The 14,092-nt window shown below is 42.3% G+C and overlaps 1 protein-coding gene across 1 annotated transcript; it reads left to right on the forward strand.

Annotated features, from left to right (window-relative positions):
• Positions 1-7,884: 7,884 nt before the first annotated feature.
• On the forward strand, positions 7,885-8,829 carry LOC309564491 (olfactory receptor 1J21-like; the record flags this gene model as incomplete). The annotated part of the gene is made up of 1 exon (XM_082269117.1): positions 7,885-8,829. One exon carries the CDS (start codon positions 7,885-7,887, stop codon positions 8,827-8,829), a length of 945 nt encoding a protein of 314 aa, XP_082125243.1.
• Between the last annotated feature and the right edge of the window lie 5,263 nt (positions 8,830-14,092).

Raw genomic sequence — 14,092 nt, forward strand, 5'->3', positions numbered from 1 at the left:
CGCAGGAGACGGAAGCCGGGGCACGGAGAGGATCAGGAGGAAGATACGCTGCGAGACACCGCCAAGACACATCGCTGGATCCCGGTGACAAGGTAAGTAGCCTCTTTTACAGGATCCAGCGATGCTTCTGGCGGTACCCCGAGTGTGGCTCGGGGTTACCGCTTTTGGCCCTGAAATTTAACCCCGAGCCACTCTCGGGAATACCGCTAAGAAGGTTAAACATTCCTTTCTAATAAATGTTTGGCGTTCCATTTTCTATTTTTACCTTCTTTGAAAATGGTAAGTGACAAGATAGTATAAAAAAAAGCAAAATCAAGCCATGGTATATTTTGTTTTTCTATAACACATCTCTGCATTCTGCTTTATATTGTACATACACCATCTGAGCACCTAGATTTCCCCCTAAACCACAACTTTTGTGTATGTGGACTTCAAGACAGCATGGAAGGAGGATAGTCATGTTTACAAGTTCAAGGCATGGAGGGCCAACAATGGAAAATGTTGAAAAGCTGTTTCCAAATAAACGTTTATCACCTTTGATTAATAATGTCTAACAAACACTTACAAGAAATATTAAAAATAAATAATATTTGAATCCATACCAGATTGTCACCAGTTCTCTTACGTAGATCAGTCGTGGTTGGAATTTTTATGACATAGCACTTTTGTATTATTAAAACATTGCACAATGAAAGAGTCAGTCCCAGCCAACAGTGAACATTTTAACCACTTTAGCCCCGGAACATTTTCCTGCTTAACGTCCAGGCCACTTTTTTTTTTTTTTTTCTCAGGCCACTTTTTTAAACTTGGCACTGCCCGACTTTAACTGACAATTGCGCGGTCATGCAACCCTGTACCCAAACAAAATTTACGTCCTTTTTTTCCCACAAACAGAGCTTTCTTTTGGTGGTATTTGATCACCTCTGCACTTTTCATTTTTTGGGATATTAATAAAAAAAGAGCGAAAATTTTGACAGTTAAAAAATATCCAATATATTCAATTTTTGTCATATATTTAGGCCAAAATGTATTTAGCTACATGTCTTTGACAAAAAAATTCTCAATGAGCGTATTTTTAACCACTTTAAGACCGGTAGATTTTACCCCCTTCCTGACCAGGCCATATTTTGTGATTCGGCACTGCGTTATTTTATGGGACAATTCGTGCGACGCTGTACCCAAATTACATTTATGTCCTTTTTTCCCCCCACAAATAGAGCTTTCTTTTGGTGGTATTTGATCACCTGTGCGATTTTTAATTTTTGAAAAAAAGAGTGACAATTTTGAAAAAAAAAAAAACAATATTTTTCACATTCTGATATATAACATTCTCCCCCCCCCCCGCCCCCCCCCCCCGAAAAAAAATTTACAAATCAATTTTTTTTAACATTTTAGGCCAATTTGTTTTCTGCTGCATATTTTTGGTAAAAAAAAATCACAATAAGCGTATTTTGATTGGTTTGCGCAAAAGTTAGCACGTTTACTAACAACTAACAACTTTTTATTGTTTATTTATCTTTTTCACTAGTAATGGCGGCGATCTGAGATTTTTTTGCGGGACTGCGACATTGTGGCGGACAGATCGGACCCTGAACTGACATTTTTGACACTTTTGGGGTACCAGTGATATTACTATAGTAATCCGTGCTATAAATATGCACTGTTACTGTAATAATGACACTGGCAGGGAAGGGGTTAATACTGTTGGTGATCAAGGGGTTAAATGTGTGCCTCATGCTTACTGACATGTGTGGGGGGAGGGGGTCCTGTGACACAGACACAGATCGCAGGTTTAGCTATGCTGAATCCTGTGATCTCCTCCTGTCTGTCACAGAGGAGATCTGCCTGCTTTGTTTACACAAGCGGGCGGATTTCCTCAGTCTTTCCCTGACGATCGGGGAAGAGCGGCGGTGATAATCACCTCTCCTCCCCTGGCCCGACTCCTGCTGTGTCTAAATACAGCGGGAACGCGCCACCGAGAGGGGGAGGAATCCAGCGACGTAGGTCTATGACGCTGGACCCAGCCGAGCAGCTCTGCTGTAGTAGCAGCAACGTGAGAGGTCGGCAAGTGTTTAAAAGAGGAAACTGATATGTGAAGTTAGGTATGGACTGTATATTAATTGTATTATTTGAGGTTGATTTACAAAAGGCAAATAGGTTGTTCACTTTGCAAGGGAATTTTTCCTTAGCTTAGTGATTGAGGTGAAGCTCTGTTGACTTCCACTGCGTGACAGGAAGAATACTGTTTTATTTTTTTCCTTGTACATGATTGAAAATTAGGACAAGCTCAAATGACAATCATAATGGGTAATATTAGGATTATAGGTACCCACGTATATGCTATGAATATAGAATAGAAAATAGAGAAGGGGGCAGGAAGGGAGGGACTTTCTTACGGGGTACCGTCATATGACCAATATATAAAATACACAAATATAAAACAAATAGTTTATTATCAAATCTCATTAAAAGCATCCACTGTATAGTATTACAGAGGTGACGGTATATACAAAGACAATACACATGGAAGGGTGCAAGCCAAATAGTAGCATATAATGTGAAATCACATACAGTGTCACGTCCTACATATGGATAGGTAGAAAACTCTACAAATCCTAAACCAACCAAATAAATTGTGCTGGTTTCTGTAGTGACCCATGATGCCCAACACTTAGCCCGACATGTTTCGCGGCAGAAAACTCCTTCCTTCTGTATTCAACACTGCAATATGGATTATTCTACATATAAATACATACGATATATAAAAAAAACCTCCTAAACCTATTATATACCATTTTAGATCGCTCTTTCTGGGACTACCAATTCCCTCAGTCCTTATGATCATCTGGCCTCTGTTGTTGGTGATTGGCTCCCGTGCTCGCCCGGGGGGAATGCTGACCTTATAGTCTGCTACATAGTTGCCGAACTGTGATCTGCACACCCCTCAGGTGGGTTGTACATGGAGAAGATCTCCTGATTGATGTTTTTGGTATTTGATGCAACAATTACGATTATATGTGTAACTATGATGTACAGTATATTATGTATTGCAATATATATGACTGTTGCCTATTTTTTTCTCTTCTTTTTCTAGTAGTTCTAGTGATGCACATAAAACCCCTCAACTACCCCTGAGGAAGTGGCTTTTCTGCCGCGAAACATGTCGGGCTAAGTTTTGGGCATCATTGGGCAATACAGAAACCAGCACAATTTATTTGGTTGGTTTAGGATTTGTAGAGTTTTCTACCTATCCATATGTAGGACGTGACACTGTATGTGATTTCACATTATATGCTACTATTTGGCTTGCACCCTTCCATGTGTATTGTCTTTGTATATACCGTCACCTCTGTAATACTATACAGTGGATGCTTTTAATGAGATTTGATAATAAACTATTTGTTTTATATTTGTGTATTTTATATATTGGTCATATGACGGTACCCCGTTAGAAAGTCCCTCCCTTCCTGCCCCCTTCTCTATTTTCTATTCTTGTACGTGATTGGTTATTTTTTTTTTAAAGTGAATTTTCAGAAAACTGTAAATAAATGATGCAGCCCTGTGGACGGAAAGGATCTCTCGCCTGCTGCCAGAGGGACGTAGGGGAACAGGGGGCAGAAGTGGTGCATGCTCCTAAATACGAGTGTAACATGCAACATGTTCAGAAAGGTGAACTTAGCCTTTAATATTGCTTTCCGCAGCTATGTAATTTACATATGGATTAAAAATTACTTCTAAACGTAGTCATAATTAAATGTGAACACATTCTAACCGGTGACGTTTGAATGAATATGTTACACAAATATATTAATAATAGTGTTATTATTAATATTAATAATAATACTAATAATATTAATATATTTTTTAGTTTTGCTGTTTTTTGGGGATAGTATGATAAGATTAATTTTTCAATCTACTTATTTAATTTGTATATTTCATTAAATAACAAGTGAAACCTCAATTGAAGTCTCATGGTTGCTTTGAAAATGTATAATTCTGTACTGCTGTATGTTATGATTTATAATTGATTTTCCCTTGGAAACGCTTAAAAATATTGTTTTCTCTTTTTGGAAATGCCCTTCCTGCCATTTCACCCCAGGGATTTATGTTTTAAGAGATAGGTTTTGGCTGCACCCCTCAGCACACACAAACTTGTAGTGTGCAGGGAGAGAGGGTTGTGTCTGACCAGAGAGGGAGTGTCTGACCAGAGAGGGAGTGTGTCTGACCAGAGAGGGAGTGTCTGACCAGAGAGGGAGTGTCTGATCAGAGAGGGAGTGTCTGACCAGAGAGGGAGTTTGTCTGACCAGAGAGGGGGTGTCTGACCATAGAGGGAGTGTCTGATCAGAGAGGGAGTGTCTGACCAGATAGGGAGTGTCTGACCATAGAGGGAGTGTCTGATCAGAGAGGGAGTGTCTGACCATAGAGGGAGTGTCTGATCAGAGAGGGAGTGTCTGATCAGAGAGGGAGTGTCTGGCCAAAGAGGGGGTGTCTAACCAGAGAGAGAGTGTGTCTGACCAGAGAGGGGTGTGTCTGACCAGAGAGGGGGTATCTGACCAGACAGGGGGTGTGTCTAACCAGAGAGGGAGTGTCTGACCAGAGAGGGGGTGTGTCTGATCAGAGAGGGAGTCTCTGACCAGAAAGGGAGTGTGTCTGACCAGAGAGGGAGTGTCTGACCAGAAAGGGAGTGTGTCTGACCAGAGAGGGAGTGTCTGACCAGAGAGGGAGTGTCTGACCAGAGAGGGAGTGTCTGACCAGAGAGGGGGTGTCTGACCAGAGAGGGAGTGTGTCTGACCAGACAGGGGTTGTGTCTGACCAGAGAGGGAGTGTCTGACCAGAGAGGGAGTGTGTCTGACCAGAGAGGGAGTGTCTGACCAGAGAGGGAGTGTGTCTGACCAGAGAGGGGGTGTGTCTGACCAGAGAGGGAGTGTCTGACCAGAGAGGGAGTGTGTCTGACCAGAGAGGGATTGTCTGACCAGAGAGGGAGTGTGTCTGACCAGAGAGGGGGTGTGTCTGACCAGAGAGGGAGTGCCTGACCAGAGAGGGGGTGTGTCTGACCAGAGAGGGAGTGTCTGACCAGAGAAGGAGTGTGTCTGACCAGAGAGGGAGTGTCTGACCAGAGAGGGAGTGTCTGACCAGAGAAGGAGTGTGTCTGACCAGAGAGGGAGTGTCTGACCAGAGAGGGAGTGTCTGACCAGAGAGGGAGTGTCTGACCAGAGAGGGAGTGTGTCTGACCAGAGAGGGAGTGTGTCTGACCAGAGAAGGAGTGTGTCTGACCAGAGAGGGGGTGTCTGACCAGAGAGGGAGTGTGTCTGACCAGAGAGGGGGTGTCTGACCAGAGAGGGAGTGTGTCTGACCAGAGAGGGAGCGTCTGACCAGAGAAGGAGTGTGTCTGACCAGAGAGGGGGTGTCTGACCAGAGAGGGAGTGTGTCTGACCAGAGAGGGGGTGTCTGACCAGAGAGGGAGTGTCTGACCAGAGAGGGAGTGTGACTGACCAATTCTGCTCAAACTCTGATTTCTATTGGACTGCATGGTCATATTTAATAGGGTTTGTTAGTGCAATGTCTTTGTAACTGAATACCTATTGCAGGGTTTCTCATCCAGGGTTGCGTGGAACTCTAGGTTTCCTCCTGAGGTTGCTAGGGGTTCCTTGAGCAATGGGCAATTTCTAGCTCTCCCATATGTTCCCAATGACACCATTGTTCCTATTAGCTTTCTGTAAGGGGGTAATTCTTCCCAATGATGACAAGAGTAAGGAGCATTCTTCCCACTGACTGTCACATTAATGTGTCATGAGTTGTAGATTTCTATTTTAAATTTATTTCAAGGGTTCCTCTGTGTTGAAAAGGTTGAGAAAGGCTGCTCTATTGCATAATTATTTCAGCTAAGCTTTAATAGGAATAAAGGTGGAAAACAAATTGTTAACAAAAAGAATGCCGACAACAAAATGATGGTTTGGTAAGAACTGTACAGACGTTATTGTGTTATAAGTGTTAACAAACCCAAAACTTTGTAAGAGAAATTACAGCAGCTATAATCAGCATGGCAAGACGTCAACACGTAGCTATTCCTCAATGTGTTTTGCGCAATAGCATGTCTTCAGGGGACACTTCAGGGGTTGAGTCCCCTGAAGATGAGCTATAGCACAAAACAATATGGGGCAGAGCTACTTGCTGACGTCTTGCTGATGCTTCCGTTTCCTGGACCAGCGGCCATCTTAGTGAGGGTATTCCTAAAGTTTGTATTCCTATTATTTTTACTGCTTTATTGTTACATATAGTTTTTATTTTTTTATTTTTTTAAAGCTATATATGATATCTAAATCCCTTTTTACTCTATGTAGTGATCCTTTTAATAAAATACTATACTATATTGTCCTTATGTGGCTCAGCTTCATGAGCTTCAATCCTCCCACTCTGTTTTAGTTTGGATGGCTTTCGGAAGAGGAGGGTCACTTTGCTCCTATAACTGATGAAGTCCTTCTGCTTACATACATGCAGCTTGGGAGTCGGTGAGTGTGCATTGATGGTGGCTGGATAACACAGTGGTGTCAATATCCTTTATTTGGTGGAAGAAATGCACAGACATGGGGATTTAATTGGTGGGCTTTATTATATTACAACATATGATATTTGCTCCTAACGCGGCAGTTTCTTACATATTCACATGTCTTTTTTTTGTGATTTATTTTTTCTTTTCACTTGTTGATCATTTTCACATGACATTTTGGCATTGCACCCTATGAAATCAGCACTTACCTTGTCTGCTGTTGCTTTAGAGTCTTTCCTTTCATCTTCTTTAACCACTTCAATACCGGGCACTTTCACCCCCTTCCTGCCCAGGCTAATTTTCAGCTTTTAGAGCTGTTGCAATTTGAATGACAATTGCATGGTCATGCAACACTGTACCTAAATCAAATTTATGTAATTTTTTTCTCACAAATAGAACTTTCTTTTGGTGGTATTTGATCACTGGAAGGTTTTTTCTTTTTTGCTAAACAAATAAAAAAGTCCCAAAAGTTTGAAAAAAAAAAAACGTTTTTTTCTTATGTTTTAAAACTTTGTAAATAAATACGTTTTTTCCTGCACTGATCAGCACTGATGAGGCCGCACTGACAGGCACTGATGAGGAGGCACTGATGGGCACTGATATGTGGCACTGATAGGTAGCACTGATATGCAGCCTTGGTGGGCACTTATAGGCGGCACTGATGGGCACTGAGAGGCAGCACTGATAGGTGGTACTGATGGGCATTAATAGGCAGCACTGATGGGCACTGATAGGTGGCACTGATGGGCAATGATGGGCTCTGGTGGGCGGCACTGATAGAGGGCAATGATGGGCACTGGTGGGCGGCACTGATAGATGACAATGATGGGCAGCACTGATGAGGAGGGCACTGACAGGCTCCCTGAGCACTGATTAGCATCCTTGGTGGCATGGGTGGGCATCCCTGGTGGCCATGGGTGGGCAACCCTGGTGGCCATGGGTGGGCAATCCCTGGTGGCTCTAGTGGCATCCCCCAGAGGCTGCACTGGTAATCAATGCTCTGATTACCAGCACAGACCCCCCCTGTCAGGCGCGAACTGAGGAAAGTCGATCAACGGCAGTTCCTATTTATGATGATTGGACACAGCTGGTCACATGGTAAAGAGCCTATGTCATAGGCTCTTTGACGCCCAGTCAGGATAGAGCAACCACTTTGCGGCCGTCATTTTGCTATATGACGGGCGGGAAGTGGTTAAACCAGTTCACAAAAAAGCTTTGGCCATTTTTCTCTTTTAATGGTTAGTATGTAAATGGAAAGTATATTTTATATAAAGAATCTTTTTTATATTAGTTACTTTTTAAAAGCCACAACTATATATTTTTTCCATTCAAGGAAGATGGAGGAATGCCATAACAGTACAGAAAATATGTTCTACATTTCAGCATTTTCCATCTCTGAAACTGGACAACTTCTCCTTTTCACTGCAGTTCTATTAATGTATCTGATAGCCGTCCTTGGAAACATGACCATTGCTGTATTGGTGTGTCTGGTTCCCCAGCTCCATACTCCAATGTATTTCTTCTTGAGCAATCTTGCTATTAGTGATGTTATATATGTTTCAGTTACTCTTCCAAAGCTGCTCTCCATACTCTTAACACATGACCATTCGATGTCCTTCTCTGCCTGTATGGCTCAGGTGTACTTCTTCTCATTGTCAGCTGCTTCTGATGTATTTGTACTGACCTCCATGTCTTATGACCGATATATGGCAGTCTGTATACCGTTCAAATATTCCTTACTTATGAGTAAAGATGTATGCCTTTCATTGGCTCTATGTCCTTGGCTCATATCATTGACTAATGCAACAGTCAATGTTTTAGCCACATCTCTGTTATCCTTCTGTCTCACACAAAATGTTGACCATTTCTTTTGTGATCAGAAAGCACTGTATGCAATAACCTCTAGTGATGCTACAAGCAGATACATCCTTCTGTTAAGTCAGGATGCACTGCTGGCATCTTTTCCTTTTTTCCTTATTATGACTTCCTACGTATTCATCATCTCCACCATACTAAAAATTAAATCCTCAGAGGGACGACTGAAAGCTTATTCCAGTTGCACCTCCCACCTGACTACTGTAATATTATTCTACGGTCCAATCATTATAATTTACGGCAAACCGGATTCTGAAGGTTCTAAGGAACTGGACAAGTTCCTGACCTTGCTTTACACAGCAGTGGTTCCAATGCTCAACCCATTTGTCTACTCTTTGAGGAACAAAGATTTTTTGAAGGCTATAAAAAATTTAAAAAGGAAATGGAACATGGTTAACATTAAATAATTATTTGTCAGATCATGTAACTAATTTATTGTATGAGAGCCATGTGCACCAAGGGACAGTATATTTTAATGTGGATTCAGCACGATGTATGAAACTCTCTTCAGGGAATTTGTATCATGATTTCCATCATGTGGTTCTGCAGGTCTGTCGGCCATACATTTTGCCCATTGACCATTTAGTCCACTTTAGCCCAAAAGATTCAGAATCTGTCATAGCCATGTATATTCGAGAGCAAAAACTGAAATTAAAAACAGAAATACAGAAAGGAGTGCCAGACCAAAATTTAGTAAAAGAGTCCAAGACAGTTTTAATTGTTGATAAAAAAAAAAGTAATATAAAAACATTGAATGCATTTTGGACGGCAACGCCACTTCGCCTTCACCGGGGCTCAACACAGGATAAGATTTGGATAGACTCAGAGAAACCAGTGACTTCAAAGATCTAAATTAGAACCGGTATAGATATAGTGTGGTGTGAGTCTCGCGCTATCCAGAGGTCTAGTAAGTATAAATAAGACACTCCTTAAAGCTGCGTATACCCGTTCTGTGGACCAGACAGTAGTAAACAGTTAATGGAGGGGGAAGGTACCGCGCTTCAGGGAGAATGAATCTCTTAAAATAGTGAAACAGTATTATAGTGATGTTGAACTCAAAATTATCTCTGTAGTGTGTATACAATCAATACAATCAATACAAAATAATAAAGTTTTCAATATAAAACAGTGACCTGCAATCAATCCAAAAAATAAAGGTGTATATACTTCCAGTATATCATACAATATGCATAAAGTGCTCTTGTGCTAATAATATGACATTTATAAATAATGTGCTAATATTATGAAATTTATAAATCTATATACTAAGCTTGCAATACATCAAATGAAGGTGAATAAAGTGACAGGTGCTTATTCAATCCAAATAAAAACAAAGCAGATACATAAAGTGCTTATAAGTGACTAAAATGTGCTTAGAGTGCCCAAAAAATGTCCAAATCAATTCAATTCGCCCGCATAGGTGAAATTCCTTCTTATTTCTTCACTGTTTAACCTCCACCTTTCACCAAGTGATAAAGGGGGTGCTCCTTAGTCTTTAGACCAACTAGGGGTGCACTAGCCGCTCACCTCAATATATAAGGAAATGCGCCTTATAATTATATGGTTCTCCTTTTCCACATCTCCTCTTAGTCACTCCACAGACAGGGTATGAAAATGGTCTTTTATCTGAGTCGGGGTGAATCCTCACAAGATGATCCACGGTATCTCAAATACATATAAGTATGTGTGTGTATATATACCCCTATACACAAGTTCAGATGTTATGCTTGCCTCCAAAGACCCCAAAAAATGCCTGCAACAACACACCTGGGCATTTTTTTTTGGTGCAAGCGTTTTTCTGGGCATTTTTTTGGCGTCTTTGGAGGCAGGCATAACATCAGAACTTCTGTATAGGGATATATATACACACACACTTATATGTATTTATGCACTTACACATATATAGGTGTGATAGGAGCGGAGCCATATGCCTGTTAATTATTTCATTAGCGCAAGCATAGGTTTCTGCTACTTTCACCCCTATATATGTGTAGGTGTATATATACATACATGTGTGTGTGTATATATACCCCTACACACAAGTTCTAATGTTATGCCTGCCTCCAAAGACGCCAAAAAAATGCCCAAAAAAATGATTGCGCCAAAAAAAAACCCGCCCAGGTGTGTTGTTGCAGGTATTTTTTTGGGGTCTTTGGAAGCAGGCATAACATCTGAACTTGTGTATAGGGGTATTATACACACACACTTATATGTATTTATACACTTACACATATATAGGTGTGATAGGAGCGGAGCCATATGCCTGTTAATTATTTCATTAGCGCAAGCATAGGTTTCTGCTACTTTCACACCTATATATGTGTAGGTGTATATATACATATAAGTATGTGTGTATATATACCCCTACACAGAAGTTCTGATGTTATGCCTGCCTCCAAAGACGCCAAAAAAATGCCCAAAAAAACGCTTGCGCCAAAAAAAGAACGCCCAGGTGTGTTGTTGCAGGCATTTTTTTGGGGTCTTTGGAGGCAGGCATAACATCTGAACTTGTGAATAGGGGTATACAGTATATACACACATACTTATATACTTATATGTATTTATACACTTACACATATATAGGTGTGATAGGAGCGGAGCCATATGCCTGTTAATTATTTCATTAGCGCAAGCATAGGTTTCTACTACTTTCACACCTATATATGTGTATGTATATATACATACATCTGTGTGTGTATATATACCCCTACACATAAGTTCTGATGTCATGCCTGACTACAAACATGTCCTCAAAAAAGCCCAATAAAACGCCTACAACAAAAAGCCGGGTGTAAAAGTAGCGGAGCCATTATCCTGTTCTATATTAATTCTAATACAAACAAACTTTTTTTCTGGTTCTGGACATGCTACAGAGCTGAAACTTCACAGGTACACTTTTTAGACCCCCCCCCCCGCCCCCCCAGACACTAAATCCAAAGAAATCTCTTTTTTTTTTCCAATAATTTTTTCAATAATTGGCTCTCTATCAAAAATGACAATTTTTAAGAACTTTTTTTTGTGTGATTAATAGTCTCTGGGGCATGACCCAGAACCCTAGGCACTTGTTAGGGGCATTTATTGGGTTTTAAGGCTTCAAAATGGTGTTTTTTGATTACCGAAGTTCGGGTCCCATTGATTTCAATGGGGTTCTGAAATCCAGGCCGAACTTTCGGGAAGTTTGGGTGTTCTGGTCGAACCGAACTTTTAAAAAGTTTGATTATCCCTAATCTCAAGGTCAAATATGACTGCTTAAACCTAAATTACCCATCTTCAGATATCATTGAATGTTCAAGTCCTTATGGCTTTTGAAAACAAGTGCCTGTTCAACTCTTATTCAAAGGGGATAGTGTCCCTTATCAAGGGCCAGTGCTATATTATTCTGCACCCTAGGTAAGACAAACTACTTGCACCCCCCCCTCCAAAAAAAAACAACTAAAAAATGTTTAAAAACAGTAGAAAATTATCTAATATAAGCATCATCCATGCATTTCCCATACCCTCACTATATTTACAGCACACTCCATGCATTTCCCATACACCCTCTATACTCGCAGCACACTCCATGCAACCCCATACATCCCATATACTCGCAACACACTCTATGCATTCCGCATACACGTCCTATACTCACAGCACACTCCATGCATTCCCCATACACCCCCTATACTCGCAGCGCACTCCATGCATTTCCCATACACCCATTATACTCGCAGCACACTTCACACATTCCCGATACACCCTCTATACTTACAGCACACTCCATGCAGGGGCAGTGTGTCACTGAGGGCAGTGTATCAGGTGGGGGCAATGTGTCACTGGTGGCAGTGTGTCAGGAGGGGGCAGTGTGACAGTTGGGAGCAGTGTGTTAGGTGGGGCAGTGTGTCAGGTGGGGGCAGTGTGTCAGGTGGAGGACAGTGTGACAGGTGGGGGCAGTGTGTCAGGTGGAGGACAGTGTGTCAGGTGGGGGCAGTGTGACAGGTGGGGGCAGTGCGTCTGGTGGGGACAGTTTGTCAGGTGGGGGCAGTGTGTCAGGTGGGGGCAGTGTGACAGGTGGGGCAGTGTGAAAGGTGGGGAAAGTGTGACAGGTGGGGGCAGTGTGTCTGGTGGGGACAGTGTGACAGGTGGAGGGTCAGTGTGACAGAAGGACTCCAGGACACACACTGGCTCAGGCACTGGGCACTGTGTGATTGGCAACAGACAGCAATATGCTGTGGTTATTGTTATGCTGCATGGAGGGAGAGGTCTCGGGGCAGGAAGTCTTTCTTACCTTATACGTCAGGAGTAGTTTGGAATAAAGAAGTGGGAGCCAGAGTTGGGGGGTGGAGCTGATGGAGCAGTTCAGCACAGACGTAAGGTTTCCTCTTGCTGTGCACAGTTGCTAAGCTGTGCGTATGGGCTGCCAGCAGTCCTAGCAAGCTAGTCTACTGTCACAGCTGTCTGTGACAAAGCCTGACTCTGCTGGCAAAGGTGTGGATCCACTATTTAGGGGCGACACTCGGCCCCCCACCGACCTAGGAAACGGAAGACAGGTATTTATAAAATCCAAATCCCCAACAAGTGGCTGGGGATTCGGATTTTACTGCACCCCTTATCCCGGCGCCCAAAGCCCTGACCGCCTCCTCCACCTGCTCAGCTATCCTCAGACTCCCAGGAGACGGCTCTGTGTTGCCCACCTCACATGCCGAGCTGCTCCTGATCTCCTCCGCAGCCCCTGTGGCAAGCGACTGCCACAGGAGCTGCTTTCTCCAGATTGGCCAGAAGAGAGTCAGTCAGCGCCCCAGCCCAGTGTAGGGTGGTGGTCTTAAGCCCCTCGTGTTCCCTGGCCAGGCTAGTAGGGAAACCAGCAGCTGTGGCTGCGCTTTAGGCAGCAGTGTGCCCTGACGGGCTGCCTAGTTCGCCTAGCGGCAGCGCCTGCCCTTATCTATTACTTTCTTCTCCTACCACAACACTTCACTACTCAAATCTATTCATTTAGATGGGAGAGGAGTTGGGGCGATATTTAGAAGTGGAAGACTGGTCTCAAATAAGGTAGACGACTAAGTCAAGCTCTTCCCATATGTTGGCTTTAGAAACAAATTTTAAATGTATTTTCCATTGGTATTTGGTTCCATTTTGTGTAGCCAAATTTACAAAAGAAATCCTTGCCATTGTATTTCTGGGGCTGCACTGAATTGGACAAATTCGTGGTGGTCATGCCCTGTAGATCCTGACTTCTGGAGGAACATATGTGATATTCTATGAGTGCATTTTGACCTCTATTTCACTGCAGCTGCAACATATTACAAAATAATAAACATATGACATTTATTTTATCATCTGTAAAACAATCGATTGCAAAAAGATGGAAGGCCCCCACCTTATTTCTGTCAGAAGAGGAGTATCTTTTATTATGATTAATAACAAAATGATGACTATCTTTAAAGAGTAACTCCACTTTCGTTGAGAAAAAAAACATTCCCCTCTGTGTGATCTCTGTACATTACAAGGTCTTTAACAAACTTTGTTGCAGATACCTACCTTTTTTATTCTGAAGAAATTCCTGTTTGTTCCTCAGTGCCTCTTTGCTGAGTGGGTCAAATGGGAGTGATTTCATAACTATCTATCAGCTGTGGCAGCTGCAGGGCTCTAATGAGGAAAGATGCTGGGTATGCATCCCTTTAGATGTGTTCC

The sequence above is a fragment of the Pelophylax lessonae genome, assembly GCF_965119305.1.
Source record: "Pelophylax lessonae genome assembly, chromosome: 9".
Lineage (NCBI taxonomy): Eukaryota > Metazoa > Chordata > Amphibia > Anura > Ranidae > Pelophylax > Pelophylax lessonae.